Source organism: Sinocyclocheilus grahami, unplaced genomic scaffold (assembly GCF_001515645.1).
Source record: "Sinocyclocheilus grahami isolate Dianchi unplaced genomic scaffold, SAMN03320097.WGS_v1.1 scaffold144.1, whole genome shotgun sequence".
NCBI classification, from domain to species: domain Eukaryota; kingdom Metazoa; phylum Chordata; class Actinopteri; order Cypriniformes; family Cyprinidae; genus Sinocyclocheilus; species Sinocyclocheilus grahami.
In genome coordinates this window covers 1,130,972-1,149,900 of record NW_015505323.1, presented here as the reverse complement: position 1 = coordinate 1,149,900, position 18,929 = coordinate 1,130,972, and the positions used below count along the sequence as shown (strand labels likewise).

General features: G+C 36.6%; 3 protein-coding genes across 4 annotated transcripts in view; all 3 read right to left on the bottom strand.

The window, feature by feature from the left end:
- Positions 1–3,079: 3,079 nt before the first annotated feature.
- Positions 3,080–9,628, bottom strand: LOC107591630 (cartilage matrix protein-like). Its single transcript, XM_016280842.1, has 8 exons — positions 8,755–9,628; positions 6,698–7,044; positions 6,278–6,500; positions 5,546–5,674; positions 4,720–5,124; positions 4,461–4,613; positions 4,281–4,361; positions 3,080–3,809 (listed from the first exon to the last, which is right to left on the bottom strand). Exons 1-8 carry the CDS (start codon positions 8,834–8,836, stop codon positions 3,760–3,762), a joined length of 1,470 nt encoding a protein of 489 aa, XP_016136328.1. The 5' UTR covers positions 8,837–9,628; the 3' UTR covers positions 3,080–3,759.
- Positions 9,629–10,602: 974 nt separating this feature from the next.
- LOC107591673 (lysosomal-associated transmembrane protein 4B-like) lies at positions 10,603–15,621 on the bottom strand. Its single transcript, XM_016280895.1, has 7 exons — positions 15,371–15,621; positions 14,325–14,433; positions 13,758–13,834; positions 12,541–12,669; positions 12,319–12,414; positions 11,136–11,228; positions 10,603–10,861 (listed from the first exon to the last, which is right to left on the bottom strand). The coding sequence occupies exons 1-7, from the start codon at positions 15,437–15,439 to the stop codon at positions 10,787–10,789; spliced, it is 648 nt and encodes a 215-aa protein (XP_016136381.1). The 5' UTR covers positions 15,440–15,621; the 3' UTR covers positions 10,603–10,786.
- A 914-nt stretch (positions 15,622–16,535) lies between these two features.
- Positions 16,536–18,929, bottom strand: part of LOC107591672 (homeobox protein NOBOX-like) — a 6,107-nt gene continuing 3,713 nt past the window's right edge. For both annotated transcript variants that reach the window (XM_016280894.1, XM_016280893.1), the window contains exons 7-9: positions 17,591–17,997; positions 17,211–17,521; positions 16,536–16,612 (exon numbers count right to left, since the gene is read on the bottom strand). In XM_016280894.1, the coding sequence (XP_016136380.1) occupies positions 17,220–17,521; positions 17,591–17,997 (709 nt within the window). In that variant the 3' untranslated portion in view covers positions 16,536–16,612; positions 17,211–17,219. The remainder of the gene's footprint in view (positions 16,613–17,210; positions 17,522–17,590; positions 17,998–18,929) is intronic.

Below are 18,929 nucleotides of genomic sequence, written 5' to 3'. Positions count from 1 at the left end.
CGCCGGTAACGGAGATCAGAGCTCCCGGCTCCAGCTGTAAACGGGTATACTGTGTTGACATCATGTATGACCTGCCTTTTTAGTACTGCTGTATAAACCAAAGTGTAAGCGAGGATCTTGACATATCTGAGGGCCTGATTCTTTTAGGGTTAACGTTAGGTAAAAATAAAACAACGTCTTGACGCTTTCATAGTTGATGAAATGAAAGTGGATGTTAGATCATTTTGGAAATATTATATTTATTCCTAAATCCATTTCAGACAATTTTTTAATTTGAGGCAGAACTTCATTAAAGCGATTATTACAAGTGTGATCATAATGATTACAATATAGAGACATTTTGGCATCTGTGCATGTCAATTCAAATTGGCGTCATCTGGGGTCCTCGCTGGGGTCAGCATCATCTCTTCAAAGGCGTTGGATCATCTGAAGTCTTCAATGAGGCTTGATCCACGCTGGAGCAGGCGTAATTTATACCTCGAGATGGGCATCCCGGGGTAGGAACAGAAAGGCAGATAGAAAAGTATTAGCATAGCTGCTGTTCATAACGTTTCAAGCAAAAAATATGTTTGTGACTTTTATCTGATCTATGGGAACAAGGGTGAGATTGAGATTCATGCGAATGCTTGTCTGAAGAGATAATCTAGATTTAAACAGAGAGAGTGTGTTTGAGCCCCCGACATTATCAGGAAGAATATTCCAGAGTTTAGGAGCTAGATGGGAAAATGATCTCCCTCCTTTAGTGGACTATCTTAGGTACTACTAAAAGTCCAGAGTTTCGTGACCTTAAAGAGAGTGATGGATTATAGGGCATAAGAAGATCAGTTAAATATACAGGAGCTAAACCATTTAGTGCCTTATAGGTCAGTAGCAATATTTTGAAATCAATATGGAACTTAATAGGTAACCAGTGTGTAGAGATGATAAAATTGGGGTATTATGATCATATTTTTTTGACCTTGTAAGAACTCTAGCAGCTGCATTTTGTGGCTTGTTTATTGACGATGCAGGGCAACCAGCTAGTAGTGCATTACAGTAATCTAGTCGAGAGGTCATGAATGCATGAACTAGCTTTTCTGTGTCAGAAACAGGTAACACACTCCATAGCTTAGCAATGTTTCTGAGGTGGAAGAAGGCTGTTTTTGTAACATATGAAATATGAAACACCCAAGTCTTTAACCGCAGATGATGACATAACAATACATCCTTCTAGTTGCCAATTGTATTCCAAGAGATTCTGTGTGCAGGTTTTTGGTCCAATAAGTAATACCTTACTCTTGTCTGAATTTAATAGAAGAAAATTACTGGTCATCCATTGTTTTTATATCTTTAACACATTCTGTCAACTAGGATAGTTTAGAAATGTACAGTATCTGGTCTTGTTGAAATATATAGTATCATCGGCATAGCAGTGGAAACTAATTCCATGTTTTCTAATAATGTTGTCAAGTGGCAGCATGTACAGTATATTGAAAATAACAGAAGGCCTAACACGGATCCTTGCAGCACCCCATAATTTACTGATGTTAACTTGGATTTTTCACCATTTAAGTAGACAAAACGGTAACGGTCTGCTAAGTACGATCTAAACCACCGTAATGCTTGTCCCTGAATACCAGTGTAATTTTGTAGTCTGCCTAAGAGTATGTCATGGTCTATAGTGTCGACACTAAGATCAAGTAATAGTATTGAGACACATCCTTGGTCAAAAGCTAGAAGTAAGTCATTTGTAATTTTAACAAGCACAGTTTCTGTGCTATAATGAGGCCTGAATCCTTACTGAAATTTTTCATAGATTTATTGACCAATTTATTTCGATCAAGTTGCGGTTTCTTAATGAGAGGCTTAATATCTGCCATCTTAAATGGTTTTGGAACATGACCTAGAGATAGAGATGAAGTAATAATATTGAGAAGAGGCTCTTCCGCTACAGGTAACAACTCTTTCAATAGTTTAGTGGGAATGGGATCTAGTAAGCATGTTGTTGGTTTAGATGTAATGATTAGTTTAGTTAGTTCTTCTTGTCCTATAGTTGTAAAGCACTGTAATTGTTCTTTAGGGGCAGTAACAGAGGCTGGATCATAAAACGCAGTCAAAGGTTGTACATTTAGAATTGTATTTCTAATAGTTTCGATTTTCTCTGTGAAGAAATTCTTAAAGTCATTACTACTAAACTGTGATGGAATGTTCAGTTCAGGTGGTTTCTGTTTATTTGTTAGTCTAGCGACTGGATTGTTTTGGTTATTTTCTATGAGTTTGTGGAAATACTCGGCCCTGGCTGCTTTAAGAGTCTTTTTGTAGCGGGATATGCTTTCTTTCCATGCAATTTTAAAGACCTCTATATGGGGTGGTTTCCATTTGCACTCTAGTTTACGAGTATCTCTCTTTAGAGCCTGAGTATTACTGTTGTACCATGGTGCAGTATTTTTCTCTCTAACCCTTTTTAATCTGATGGGTGCGACAGTATCTAATGTATTAGAGAAGATTGTGCCCATGCTGCTAGTTATTTCATCTAGTTCATTTGTGTTTATGGGAACACTGAGCAGCTGAGACAGATCAGGCAGGTTATTTGTGAATCTATCTTTAAAGTGGTCAAACATGGTTGCTGGTCAGTGAATTAATGCCTGGCTCAAACCATCTAGGAACCATAATAGACCAATTTGCTTAGCCTCAGAAACCATGAACAAAACTAAGTAAGGTTTAAAAAAACAGCCTCAACTATATTAAATAAGGGTTATGGGTTTACCATTGAACATAAAAATTACAACTGTGTTGTATCCAACATAAAAATTGGGTCTTAAAGAAAAAAGATATTGAAGTGTAATAGAGAAGACTCTATAGTTGATGAGAGAAAGCCTCATTCACTTAATCTACAACCTTTCATTACTGCTGAATGCTGATGTTATATAACTACAGCTGCTATACAGGTACATAGACCCTTATGCTTACACTGCATCCCTCTGTACCTGGGGCTCCTTTAATAACTATACTAAACATTTATTCTTGTGTAACCTTGCATTGAAGTGAAATCAAGCCTAAAGCACATCTGTTCGACACAAAAACAAGGACACAACAAACAAAGACACAGACACAAAATGGGATTTTATTGAATCAACACAAGCGTTATGTTTAACACTTGCCGAGTCAGTGAAAGTTTGCCTGTGAGTTACGTGTGCGTGTGTGTGTGTGTGTGTGTGTGTGTGCTTCATGGAGTGTTTTATTTGAGAAAATGATCAAACATTCACACATTTATTTCAAGTCCAATCTTATATTAAATTACCATTATATATATATTCCATATAAAATAATATTTTCGGGGCAAAATCTGGAAGAATGTGTTTGAGAAAGGTAGAATGAAGAAAAGCGAAGACAGAATGAAAACTTCACTGGATTTAATGTACACACCACCTCCCCACAGGGAAGACATTATTGTCCAGGTTGACATGTGAAGATCATCTCAGACCATATGGGTAGATTTTTACTCAACGCACACAGTGTTTTGTTAGGGGGGATGGCTGTTTGAAAATCAACACCTTCGGTTTTTATGGTGACCATAATTCGGAGCAAGCATGGTCAGGTAAACCATGGTCACCATCGCAATCAGTGCTCCATCCCCATAGACAATAGTAATGAAGGCAGAGTAGCAGAAAGAAATGGAGTGGAGGAGAGGAACTAAAGCATTAGAGTCAGAGGTCACAGGAGGTGTTTTTACAAGAAAAGAAAGGGATGGCAGTGTGAGAATTAGATGTTGGTGCCTTCTCAAACAATCTTGTTCTCCAAGGCAGCGATCCTTTTCGTCACAGCTTCCAGTGATGCTGTTGTCAAGGAAATAATGCAATAGTAGCATCCTAACCAGCTCTAAACATTTCTGATGCCTCATACATTCTGATGCTTTATACATTTTTGTCTATACCTACACATTTTTCTTTTAGACATGCATCAATACAAAAATGCTGGTCATTTTGATAAGCTGATAATGATTTTAATTTTTATGGATGATAACCAGTAAATGACCAATATTGTATATACTATATTTTTGATTGCTTGTACAAATAGGTGAAAACGAACATGCATTATTAGATTTCCAATATTGGCAGATATATATCCATTAAACCCAATAAAAATCAGCTTTTAACCAATATGGTTCAAATGTGTTTTATCTCAAAACCTTCTTAAAAAAGCACATCTCACCTCTCAGCATTCTATAAGTCAATATTGATATTGAGCACAATAGGAATTTGTGTAGAGTAAATGTTTAACCCGAACACAGGAAAGGATATTTTTCTTTGTTAATGCCTGTAGTGCCTCCTCCACTTTTTTCTGGAACTTGACAATGGAATTACATTCACAGGGATCTTCCTCTGCAAGTAACAGGACAGCAAAAACAAACTCAGTTGATGAAATGCTAGTTTGAAGGTCATATTCATTGTGTGTGTGTGTATGTGTGTGATTTTATTTACCTTGACAAACATTGATTTGCAGCTTCTTGGCAATTTGGTTCATGGTTTTGAAGTCAGCCGTGTAGAAGTAATGGTCAGCGACAGGTTCAGAGGCAATTTCTCTCAGCTCATACTCAACAGCATTGCCAACACCCACAGCATACATCTTAAAGCCTAAAGCACAGACATAGCACACTGTAAAACACTCAGAACTCATACACATTGCTCTGTGCATTGCATTTCTGTGTGTGTGTGTGTGTGTGTGTGTGTGTTTCCTAACCATTCTCCTTGGCCTTCCTGGCAGCGTCTCTAATGTCGTCTTGTGACCTGCCATCAGTGAAGACAATACCGACCTTTGCCACTCCAGGTCTGGCGCCCTGGTTAGGAGTGAAGCTGTTGTCCACTAGGAAACTGATGGCATGGCCAGTCATGGTTCCTCTCTCCATATAGTCCATCCTTTTCACTGCTTCTTTCAGGGCCTTTTTGTTGTTGTAGCGTCCCAAGGGGAACTCCTGCTTCACAGTGCTGGAATACTGCACCAGTCCCACATGGGTGTTTGTCTCTGACACATCCAGTTTGTCGATGATCAGGTTGATCCATTTCTTGACCAGCTCGAAGTTCTCTGGTCTCACACTCTTGGAGCCGTCGATCAGGAAGACCACATCTATGGCTGCGTTACTGCAAGCTGGGATAAGAGAGACAGAGGATGTTTATGGTAACTCATGAGTTTCCAAACTGGGGTCCAGGAACCCCCAGGGGACCGCAAGAGGGTGCTGGGGGTCAACCAAAAATTTGAGAGAGAAAAACAAAATGATTTTACAAAATATATTTTTAGGGTTGTCAACATGTAAGCTTAAGATAATAATTATAAGATAATATATATATATATATATATATAAGAAAGTAATTATTTATAAATATATGATCCCCCCAAATCCCATTAATTATTCTATTCTAGCCCTAGTTTTCAAAAATAAAATGTGTTTCTTGGAAGATGATTCATCTTTAAAGCAGGGGTTTTATATACAGTACATCAAAAACGGCACATGGCTATAAAGGCTTTTACTTATGTCTTTGACACTTACCTAACATTCATACACACTCACCGCTGCATGATCGGCCATCGCCCTGAAGTGTATATCCCTCTCTGCAGGCACACTTGAAAGATCCGGGTGTGCTGATGCAAATGTGCTCACAGTCATGATCGCCTGTCGCGCATAGGTCCGACACAACCTCTACCATGAATGTAACACACACACACCGGGTGGGGGAAGGAAGGGTTAGCAAGGAGAGAATTACTCTATGTGAAGTGGGAACTCAGGAAAATCAATGCGTTTTAACAATCCGCTGCACTCAAATGAACAGCAAATCTTTAAAACACACAGAAATATGTCAGAGACCCAGGCACCTGAAGCCTTCACAAAAATACAAATTTTGGTGTTAGTCTCAATGTTGTTTGTCTCAGGTGGCTGTTGCTCTGATCCAGACTTTCTACTGCATTGGTTCTCAACCTTTTAAGGTTTGAAATTGGGTGAAAACACTAATATCAGCAAGCTGAGAACCAATGCACTGCAGCGATCAGTGCACATCACTGATCACATCAAATCACATCAGTGGTTACACATGCTTTTACTTCCTCCCCCAGAAAACCGAGTGCTGTGGAGCATCAAGCACAGGGTGGAGATCTATGTCTGGAGGTGACATTAATGATTACATGCCCTATGGATACTCATGCCCTCTGTTTTATATACACCTTTAAAATCAGCAGCCATGGTGAGGACAGTCTCCAGACCTCTATCCCTCCCCTTTCTTCCTCTCACCCTCCTCCTTCCTCTTACCACAGAAGGCCTCCTGGAACTTCTTGGTGAGCTTCTCAATGAGGCTGTAGCTCTCCACGTAGTCCACGTGATCCTCGAGAGGCTCGCTGGCCATCTGTCTGAGCGTGGTCATGTCCACGCGACCCACTCCGATGGCGAATATCTCAATGCCGGCCTCCCGCGCCTTTGTTGCAATGTCACGGATGTTGTCCTGCGGTCTGCCGTCAGTCACAATAATGGCCACCTGTAAATATTTATTGATGACATATTTTATTAAATTGATCTAAAACTGTCGATTTGCTCACATAATAGTAGATTCATATGTTCGCCTGTGCCTAATTTATCCATTACGGATTACATAACGCAAGATGCATGTTTAAGAGGCTTAACACTGTTAATGATGCCAATATGGTGGTTTTATGGGATTGCTAGGACTATGACCTTGCTGATGTCAGGGGATTTGCGCGCTCCCTCGGCTTCGCTGAAGGCCACGTTCATGGCAAACTGGATGGCGAGGCCGGTCATGGTACCGGTGGACAATGGCTCGATCTTGGACACGGCCTTGACCAGCGCTGCCTTGGTTTTGTGGGACTTCAGAGAGACCTCATTCTTCACCTGACTGGCATAGTTTACGACACCCACGCGAGTAGCATCAGGCCCAACGTTCAAACCGTCAATTACTTTGGTCATAAAGACCTTGACCTGCTCGAACTCAGAGGGGCGGACGCTTCGAGAGCTATCGATGATGAACACCACATCAGTGGGTTTGGTGTTACACAAGCCTGCAGCTGGATAGAATGAAGAGAATATGTAAATATGTGTGAATATATGGAGAAGAGAAGTCTCTTATGCTTACCAACGCTGCATTTATTTGATCAAAAATACAGCAAACAGTAAAATTGTGAAATATTATTACAATTTAAATTAATTCTGTTCTATTTTAATATATATTTGTTATGACAAAGCTGAATTTTCAGCAGCCAATAATCCAGTTTTCAATGTCACATGATACTCCAGAAAACATTTTAATAGGCTGATTTGGTGCTCAAGAAACATTTTTTAAATTATTATTATCAATGTTAAATGTTGTGCTGCTAATATTTTTGTGGAAACTTTGGTAAAAAAAATTTCCCCAGAATGAAAAATAAAGTTCAAAAGAACAGCATTTATTTGAAATATAAATCTTTTTGTAACATTATGAATGTCTTTACTGTCACTTTTGAGTAATTTAATGCATCTTTGCTGAATGAAAGTATTCATTTAAAAAAAAAATACAAAAAACCTTCCTGATATGGTATTGTACAAATTGGGGTGAGGGAAGGAAAATGAGAGTGAAAAGCCAGACTGCAGTCTGCATGTAACTCAATAAACATACAGTGTTGGCCGTTCTCATAATAACTTCCATTGATTATACATTCAGCCTCAGGTATGCATACACACACTCTCGCGCAGTACAGGGCCTCTTTGTGTACAAATGTAGTGACATTTGAAACCATAAAAACACATTTTCCTAGAGGACATACAAGTTATGTGCAACCACTGGAAACATAACCCTAATTACCCACTTGATTGAAGTTTCTCTAGTATTTTTTTAACATGTATACCTATGCAAATAAAACTAATAATTTAATTATAGATTCTCTAAGCATAGCATTAGAACACAGAAAATTATCTTGAGCACAACAGGAGATAATGTAATTCTAAACAGAAGTTAAAATTAGAAAAATGCTAGATCAAGAAAATTAAGGCTTCACAGTACATGCTTTTCGAGGTCAAAGGTCACATATTTGCTTAACATTAAACTCTATCATCCAAACTATTGTGTAAAATAAAAATACAGGCAAATGTGATGATTTTAAATAAAATCTTTCTATAAATGTGAAAACTCTGTGAAAACGAGAAGTTCAGCTGATGTTGTCTTTGGATGCTGATCTGCATGCATTTAGGCTTCTTAACTAGCTTAAAGGGACAGCTCACACAAAAATTTAAGTTCTGTCATCATTTACTCACCTTCAAGTTGTTCCAAACCTGTATGAGTTTCTTTCTTCTGTTGAACACAAAAGAAAATATTTTGAAGAATGTTGGTAACCAAACAGTTGCTGGTTGCCACTGACTTGCATATCTTCTTTTGTGTTCAGCAGAAGAAAGAAACTCATACAGGTTTGGAACAACAATGACAAAATGTTCATTTTTGGGTGAACTATCCCTTTAAATCCTCCTGGTTGACCTTCCTCTCTTTTTTTGCATGCTGTTCTTTGTAGTTATCACTATGTAGCATGCAGGTCAACCAGCACTAACCAGCATGCATTTCCATGACTTTTCAGCAAGGAACACAATTGAACCAGATTGACAGACTCATTTTGTGAGTTGGGATAAAGTTTGCCCTTCGTTACATATTAAAAAACAAAACATTAATCCTGTTGGTATTGGGTTATTAGTATCCAGTGATAAATTCATGACATTGAAGGATCTGTTAATGTTGCAGTCTGTTTTCTTACCCATAGCAGCAGCATTTCTCAAATCCATGGTGGCTTGAGCTCCCAGGATGCATAGCAGCATCACAAACCCAGGCAATGTCATATTGTAATGCGGCGTGAGTTCTAATGACCTGCTCGACAACCAGAGACAGACTGATTCACAGACAGAGAAACTTACAGGTTATCAACACACACATATTCACAAATACACACTTAAGTTTCGAGACGCCGCCCTCAAATCCATCTCCCCGAGGTGAACAGGCTGTTTTGGTGGGAGGGGGATACCTGTTTGGGTAGGAAAGACAAACACACCTTGATCTGTGTATATGTTTGTGTAAGGGAAACCGAGTTAATTTGGAGCCCTAGGAGGGGTCTCTAGCTTGGGGTTGAACTCAAATAAACATTAAGATGAATCTGTCTTTTCTGGGCACATTTCCTCTCAAATTAATCTCACACACGCAGGAATTTATGCCCAGGAATTATGTGGGAAGCCTCCATGCCTGATCCAACACAGACGCCTCTGTTCTGACTATGTGTACGTGTATGTCTGTGTTTTTCTCCTATACGCACCATGCAGTGTCTAGTATGTCTGTTGGGAAATGCGAGTATCCACGTGAGCAAATGTTGGCCTAAGTGTCTGTGTCAGTGCGTGAGATAAAAGTTGATCACACTGAGTGTGATACAGCATTTCTATTTGAGGTGTAGGCCACATTATCACCTAGAAGTACAAAATAGTTAAATATTTCATTCATTATTTTCTGTCACTGTCGTCTTTTTAAACCTTTATGACTTTCTTTTTTTCTATAGAACATGAAAAGAGGTATTTTGCAGAGTGTCCAAATGAAAATGAATGCTGACCACAGCTGTTAAGCAAGATTATCAGTGTATGACTTTGATTTCAGTCAGTTCCTCACAAAAAGCTTATTGTATGCCTTCAAAATTCATGAAATGCACTGCACAAATTGTATGAAAAACCTTTGTTTTTTTTTGTTTGTTTTTTTAGCTTGACAGCCCTGGTCACCATCCACTTTCACTGTAAAGAAGAAAGCATCTCAAACATTCTCTCGCCTAGAAAAGAAAGTCAAATGAGTTTGGAACGACATAAGGGTGAGTAACCCTTTAAAGCTGCTTGTGAAGTACAAAGGAACACTCCGAAAATAATTCCCCAGTAGTCCCGTTTGTCTATGTAAATGAGGTGCGTGTGTTTGTTTTATATATTGCATAATACAGCCATTAAGGTTTCTGAACACATACTGTTTCTCCTGCACTTATCCATCCCCAACTTGCCAAAAAAAAAAAAGCCATGTGAAGTGTGCCAATGACTTTAACTAGAACATTAAAGGTTTTTTTTCTTGCACCATTCTGTACCACACTAGCATGCTCAAGTCTCCTGGAAAAAATCTATAATTTTTTTATATATTTATACATTTTATATTTATATATTTTCCTTTATAATTCTTTTTGGAAAAAAAATATGTAGCTATATACCAAATTAAGTGGAAACTAAAGTATATGGAACACATTGAAACATTTTAAGGATATAATAAATATGAATATATATTTAAAATTCTTTATATATAATTTGTCATGTATCATTGAGGATGATGTGAAGATCTGAATTTTATGAAATTATATCAAGCAATTAAAATAAAAGGTTATTACATGGATTCAATTTCCCGTCTTTTCTTACACAAACAGCTTCAGGTTACTATCTCATAATCGTATAACCAGATCTAGCTTCTGGCTTGTGACCAAATGATAAGCATGACAGTGGTGCATCATAGAAATGTTACTGTTTAAACCGAATGCCTGCCTCCCTTCACCATGCTTCCCCTGCCAGTAAGGACATAATAATCAGAAACACATAAATCAGTTAATTACTTTTAATGTGTAAAAACAAAGATGTAAGCATAGTCATGCCTGTTTGTGTTGCATGTGGTTGTTAGCATGCATGTGAATATTTGTGCTTAATAATAGTGGTTTAAACCCAAAGTTTTTTTTTTTTTTTTTTGCATTTTGCGTCATAAAACCATGCCTAAAGTATGCATTAATTTTAAGCCTCATGATAGGTAGGGGGTGTGTCTTCTGCTTTCATCTTGAGAGCCTCATCATAAGAAGGCAGCTTCACCTGTTAGTCAAAAACACAACAAATATCCAAATGTTTTATCACAGCATTAGATAAATTGATATTATTATTATTATTATTAAACATATAGTTGATCTATTTGTTACACAATCACTTAAAAAAATCTACATCTGCAAAAATGTGTCTGCAGAATGGAATGGGCAGTGGTTTGGAATTGGAGTTTATAATATATATGTAAAAAAAATTACACGTTAGACAACATTAAAACTGCTGAATCGTGTGACACCAAAACAAACTCTGCTATAAATGCACTCACTGTCACAGTATTTCCAGTATCAACAATGACAGCAGCCATCCTTTCTGCCTTCAGGGCATAGAAACACCTCATTGACACTTGAAGGACGTACACCTACACAGAAAACACAGGGATACTAATAAAAGCCCAAATGCACAGAATTATTCTATACCTATAAACGAACACACAGTTATATGCAAAAACCATCCAGAGGGCAGTTTAACTTCCCTCTACCTTTTCCCAAATCCTTCTCAAAGACAGAACACACTTTATTACTAGCTCTATACATCACATTCATACCTCAAATCCCCCTTACATTCCCTTTTCTACAGCTAAAAAAGCTTTGCTTTAGACTGTACAAATCAGACCAGCAGACAAAACAACACTGTTTGAATATAGTTGTATGCGTGTTTGCAGGAGTTCATTTTTATAGGATGATTACATATATATCATGTCATATATCCACTACCATTCAAAAGTTGAGGATCAGTAAGATTAGTTTTTTAAGAAATTTATATTTTTGCTCAGCAAAGATTAATTAAATTGATCAAAAAATGACAGTGAAGATATTTATAATGTTACAAAAGAAAATGTATCATCCCACAAACATATTAAGCAGCACAACTCTTTTCAACACTGATAATAATAATAATTGTTTCTTGAACACCAAATCAGCATATTAGAATAATTTAATCTGACACTGGAGACTGGAGTAAAGGTTTCTGAAAATTCAGCTTTGCCATCATAGGAATAAATTACATTTTCTAGAAAAGTTATTTAAAATTGTAGTAATATTTAATAGTAATAACACTTTCCATAATATTGTACACTTTCCATAATATTGGCAAATAAAACAACTAATACGGATATACAAATAGAGACCAACACAATTTAACAATATAGTTTTTACTGTATTTTTGATCAAATAAATGCAGCCTTGGTGAGCATAAGAGACTTTCAAAAACATTAAAAACTTCTGAACAGTAGTGTAAAAACTTGAAAGATTCAATAAAAATAAAAATAAAACACTTTTGTGTCTTGGCTGTAATGACAAGTAAATATTTAAATTTAACAAATACATTTCTAAATTCTAAAACTTATATTTTCTGGTTTAAATGTGATTTCAAATCCCAGTTTTTCAATGTAGTATGAGACTTTTGAAGCCCGTTATACACAAACTCTCACACACACGTAGGGTTTATACCTTCAGCAGTATGTCCACCATAAAGAGAACGGAGTACCACATGGTGAAATGGCCAATTTCCTCCTCATTCAACCTATCCACTCTCATCTGACTCTTCTGTTAAAGACATACAAACAAGTACACATTCATTGGGTAGAATTACGTTGAAATTGAAAGCTGAATAGCCATGCAGCTGTCATGAAGTCAACATTTAGTTTTGTGTCAAAATGTTATGTATCTCACTACAGCTTGCAGCATGTCTCTGTAGCTCGTGGTCCCTGGCAGACCCCAGGCTCCATCAAACAGGGACAGAAAACTCAGACTCAGCTCCACAAACATCATCAGCACAAAAGGCAGCACAAACATCGGGCCCTAATACAGAGAGACACAAGTGCTGAATTTTCTTTCTATCACACATTCAATCATTCACCTCCACATAAAAAAGTAAGAAGTGAAGAGGAAAAAAAATCCCTGTTATAGGCTGATCGGATTTTAAATGTGTCGTTTGGAGAGAGCACTAGGATTCCGTGTTTCACCACCTTCATAAATATTGAGACAAGCTCTCTTTCTGGAAGCTGAGTAAATATTGGAGTCGGCTGCAGAGTTAAAAATCGAAGGTGCATACTCGCACACGCACATACATATACACATCCAATAAAACAAAAACAGACCAGACTTATTTAAAGGGTATCACCACACAGATCGTTACATTACAAATTTAGTATGTATATTTGACTTCAGTAGCACTGATTTATTATTGTTCTTGTAAACTGCCCAATGAGTATTTATTAGAGTAAGATATTTGCTGTGCTAAATATGGTGTGCGTTCAAACAGCACAGAAATCATAGTGTAATAATGGCATAAATATTTAAGTTCAGTTTAAATTAAATATTTTTTTGTAAGTGAATACATGCATAAAAAATTACCTTAAAAAAACTGCCATTATAAATCAAACAGATAAATTGTGAATGTAAATTTTGTTTCTGTTGAAATGTGGTTTAGCATTGTATTTTATTAGTATTCTTGGGAAGATGAAACTAGCACAATGTGTTCTGCTTGTAAGCTGCTGTATTAAAAAAAGCATCTGACAAAACAACACAACACAAAAAAAAGAGATGTCATTTTTTTAAACTAGATCCTAAATGGTATTATGATCATTTCATCATGCAAGTATGTAACTACCAAATGCAATTCACCTTATGTAATATTTAATGTTTTTACAATAAATAAAAATAAAATAGAAACATTGACTATATTTGTATGTATTTTTATTCAAATGTATTTTGTAATGTATCACTGTTTTTACTCATAAACCATATTTTAATTTATTCCTGTTTATTTATTCCTCAAACTTAATATATCACTGTGTTTTTCCCTCATAATTTCCTGTTTATTTATGTTTAGAGTATAGATGGGAACTGTCTTTTTCAGTCAGTGGCAATAAACATGTACACAGTACCTTGCGTTTCGAGAACAGGACCAGCACAGCAGAGATCGACATCATAACCAGCATCAGAATGTTAGTGCTGATGTCAACTGGAAAGAAAGAGAATTTTAATGGCTTCCAATTTAATATCTTCTATTATTTCTACCTCATCTATTATTTTCATGTTTTTTTTTTATGTTGTGCAAAATGATTCATTATTTTATGTCTTATACTGAACAATGTTTGGAATTGTATATAGATTTTATAAAAAGCTGCCTTTTTCAGATGAACTAAACAAAAGTTGTTTTTTTTTAAGAAGACAATATTAATTAATAATATCCAGTGGGGACCACAAGTCTGAAGGTCCATGACAATCTGCAGTTCAAAATGTAATTTAAATCTTGCAATATACCAAACAATTTAGAATTCCAAAATATTAAAAGAAAAAAAAAAGTTGAAATTAATATTCGAGATTCTGCTTTTTTGATACTGATCATGTGAACTCTTGGGACAAAAATTTAATGTAATTCATTAATTATTAATATAACTTTTGAAACCCATGTCTGAATGAAGTGGCTGAGTGGTGTGAAGGGAACTCACAGACACGATGGCCCCTGGTAGCCTTTGATTCATAATAGGGGACAGAAAATGCCTCTTTATCCAATGAAACCATTAGAATGATGCCCACCAAATTCAGCACATTAACAATCTAGAGAGAGACGAGCACACACACACACACACACACACACACACACACAGAGAGAGTACAGATGAAATGAATGTGACAGAATGAATTCATAAAGGTAAATGTGTGTCTCAGTTTGTGTGTATTCTGGCAGCCAGTGTGTTTGGTCTCTCTCCTCCAAGCCAACACCAACAGAACAGGTTACACAAGAACAGCAGTTCATTCAGAAAAACCTGTAAACGTGTAAATTACATAACATAGACACAACATTCTCCCTCAGCTAGATATCCTATGGAGGCTTAAATACAGTCTGGTTGATAGAGGGTTTCCTGTAAACGTATTTATTCCTAAACCGATGATGCTTACAATTATATAATGTGGTTTAAGTATTCATAAAAGTACTATAAAATTCTAATTCAAATTGGATCATTGATTTCTCACTCATTTCCCCCCCAGATCATGATGTGAAAGTGTTTCTTTGTGGTCTATGTGCGTAGTTAGTACATTTAGTATCTCTTTCGATGTATCTTATCTATTAGTTCCTAAATAAATATCAGCTTCAGATAAAGAGATGGCTACTGATGTACAACAAACATTGTGTTAAAAAGAAGAGTCATATTGAATCTCAATCTGTGGCTCAGTAACTGACTGTTACTTCAAATGGCGCCAGCTTCCTGTAAATGCTCAAACTTCTCCATTAAGTGTTTGCACTGACTGAATAAACAACAACAAAACAGCAATCAAATTGGCGTGCTGTCTTACCAGAGTACAAAACTTTGATATATCTACTCTAGGAAGTAGGAAAGTCTCTAGAACTATTGCAAACTAATTCCCCTGCTATTTTATACTAACCTGAGTCACTGCAAAGAGTTACAAGAAGTGGATTAGAACAGGACAACAGTAAAGACACTAACTGTAACTATAAACACACATTGTATACAGTGTCTGTATGTGCTTTTACCAGATATATGATGGCAAATGAGAGGGTCGCCGTGGTGACATGGCAGCAGAGGGTACGTGTTCCAGACATCTTTCTCTTCGTCTCTTTCTCAATGACACAAACTAGCTGAAACGTTACTGACGAACACACTTTAACATGCAAGTTCCTGTGTGGTGGTCAGGGCTTCCGGTATACTTTCTGAGAACTTGGTAATTTTTGTTATCTTGGGCTGATTTGAATGATTTTTATCAGAAGTTCCTCTATTTCAGGCTTCACATTAAATTCTGTAGAAGGATAGATCACATTTTGACACATCATAAACACAACCCTAAATATAGATGAAACACTGATAAGAAGAAATGACTAGCATATATTTATGGCCACACACACAACATCAGGCACTGAAACCACAATTTTGACCAAAGCATGTTCATTTCTTTGCCACTAACTTTAAAAACTAAGTAACTGTGCAAATCTAAGAAACATAGCCTATATAAAAACAAATCTATACATGAATAAATAACAGTTCCTCCAGTTAATTATCATTTAATTCATTATTAACGGTATTTTTTTTTTACTTTTTACGTTTACTTTTATCACACTACATTTCTCACCATATCTGCAATCAACCAGAGACAGGAAGTGGAAGGGAACTAGAGCGTGTACTTGCGTATGTGTTTGAGTTTGTGGTGTAATGACATTGTTTCTGACATCTTTTAAAATTTTCTTTGTACAAATACACTCTCAATTCCACTTGAGAGTAGTTGAGTAAAGCTATGGAGAAAGAGAATAAAGTATAAAGAGGCAAGCCGTGAAAGAGGAGAACTGAATGCTACAAACTGAATGCAACAAAACTTTCAAAAAGACCTCAGAAGCTTGTTGTAGACTAGGATTGTGCAATCTCTTCAATTTCGATCAATGCTCTTGTAAAACAGCGCCCCCTTGTGCTCTCACAAACTGTACATACATACTTTCCCTCAATCTGTGATTAAACTAAAAGGAAAGTCTGAACATAATGGTTTGTCCTGGGCCCTGCGATTCCTATTTGTGTCATTGACAAACAGGTCCTATACAATACTGGCTGTGGATATGCATCAATCTAGTTTACTAGTCCACTAAATCTTGTGAACATACATAACAACAAACACAGTAAATCATCAGTGAAAGAGCATTTTAATAGCTCCTGCACACCACAACAAAAAAACAGAAAACAAACATATAAAGAAATGAAAATATTGCTTGCAGATCTTCACAGTCAGTACCCTGAAATACAACACAGACATTTATAAGTAATATTAGTCAACACCACAAGAGACAATATTCAAGTATCAAGACTCATTTAAATGGTGTACACATTAAATTAAATTGACTTTTAAACTGTCACAAAAATATTTGACATTTAGAATGTCAAAATAAATATAAATAGTATCTGTACTGTCAGATTTATAAACCCGAAGAAAACATTTATAAAAATTTTTTTTTAAATATAAGGATGCAACACTGTGTTGTTTTAGTATTACTAAGATGCAAGTAATTATTCATATTTTAATGCTTATTTAATTTACATTTACAAAAATGTATTTTTTAATGGTTTAAGTTTGTTAACTCTAATAATCCAGATTCAACACAAATACAACACAAACACTCCCTGCACCTTGCAAGGAGAGATGAAATACATACTTTTTTTAAATAATATGAACTATTTAATAAATTTTTCCCCAGCATCCCCTGTCAGCTCCCTGACCCCAGGTTCCAAAAATGATAATTACTTGTATTGTTCTTCAAGCAATTATAAAACACACAATATGTACTTATAGACTCTCCATTCACATACCACAATAAACAGAAAATCATGCATTACCTGCTGTTGTTAAAAGTTGATTGGTGAGAAATCGCAATGAAAGTTGGGCTCTGCCTCACTGACTCTGATTGGCTGGCTGTGGCCCATGTCTTCAGACTCTACTTTGACATTGGGCAGAAGGGGGTCAGGGGTGGGTTTAGGTAGGGTGGGCTGCGGCGGCGCTCCTTCGAACTGAACGTAGTGCTGCTGGGGCAGGAGCTGGGAGTATTGGTTCTCGTGACCCTGTGATGATAACTGTGGCCGAAATACCGCCTGTGTATACTGACCCGACTGACTATACATGTCAGTTGTCCAAGGGTAAGCCTGAAATGCTTCATAGAAACACATAAGTTACTACTTTAAGATGTTTTTTCCCCAAAGGTGTAATGTGGTTGACTTACCATGAACTCCTGACTGAAGCAGCATCTGGTTGCCAGTTTGAGACTGGAGATACGCATGTCCGCTGCTGGTGTATGCGGGCAGAGTGTTGTTGGTTCCTGTGGTGAGGGGCAGATAAGGAGCACTGCTGCTCTCTGTGGGGTTGGGTGTGAGGTAGGGAGAGGGCGTGAGGTACGACAGGTGGGAGTACTGGGGCAATATTGTGCTGGACTGTTGGGGCATAAGACAACTGGTTTGCTGGGGTAACAATGTGTTTGTTTGCTGAGGTAGGAGACTATTTGTCTGCTGAGTTAATAAAGTGTTAGACTGTTGAGGAAATGTGTTGAGCTGGAAATTGAAAGTGCTGTTCTGTGGAGCAGAAGTCATGTAGTCCAGCTTTACAGAGGTTCCCAAGCCATCATAGTCAAACCTGTGAACAGCAAAAAAACTTGAGGAACTATATCACGTGACATTAAAAGATTTGATTGAACATATAGGCGATATTTCCAACAATCGTGTTGGGCCTTTGATATTCATAACAATAGTACTAATGATAAATCATGCTAATTTAAATGAATACATGTCAATTCATATTATTATTATAATTTATTTATATATATCTAACTTATAGACATTATATACATTTAGATATAATAATACTAATAATGAAAAACCCATCTCAGAATTTGTTGGCAGTCTGAATGTGTTTGATTAATGCAATAATAGCGGTCTGTCTTGTTCATTTTATTATATAATTTTACATACAAATACTTTCCCCAGCAGAATATTCATTTTCATAAGCAAGAAATGTCAATGTCAACATAAAATAGCAGGTTTAACAGGTTTTCTTAATGTTTCTTATGCTAAACAAGGCTGCATTTACTTAAAAACAGTAAAACTGTCAAATATTATTACAATTTAAAATAACTTTAAAATAATTTCCGTAATAGCAAAGCTGAACTTTCAGCAGTGTTCAGCGTCACACGATCCTGCAGAAATCATTCTAATATGCTGATCTGGTGCTCAGCAAATTATTATATTCAATGTTGAAAACAGCTGATTAATATTTTGTTGTATTCTTGTATTATATTTTCAGAATTCTTCAATGAATAGTAAGTTAAAAAAAACAGCATTTGATTTAAATTGAAATCTTCTGTAATATTATAAATATCTCTACGGTCACTTTTGATCAATTTAATGTAAACCCCCCCCCCCCCCCCCCCCCCACCCCCCCCCCCATCCTCACTTCTCTTACATCACAATGTGGGAAGATTTGCATAACGCCACCCAAATGTTCACGCAAAGAAAGAAGGCGTAACTTTTATTCTCGCTGTAGTATTGTTGCTGCTGCCGCCATGTCGT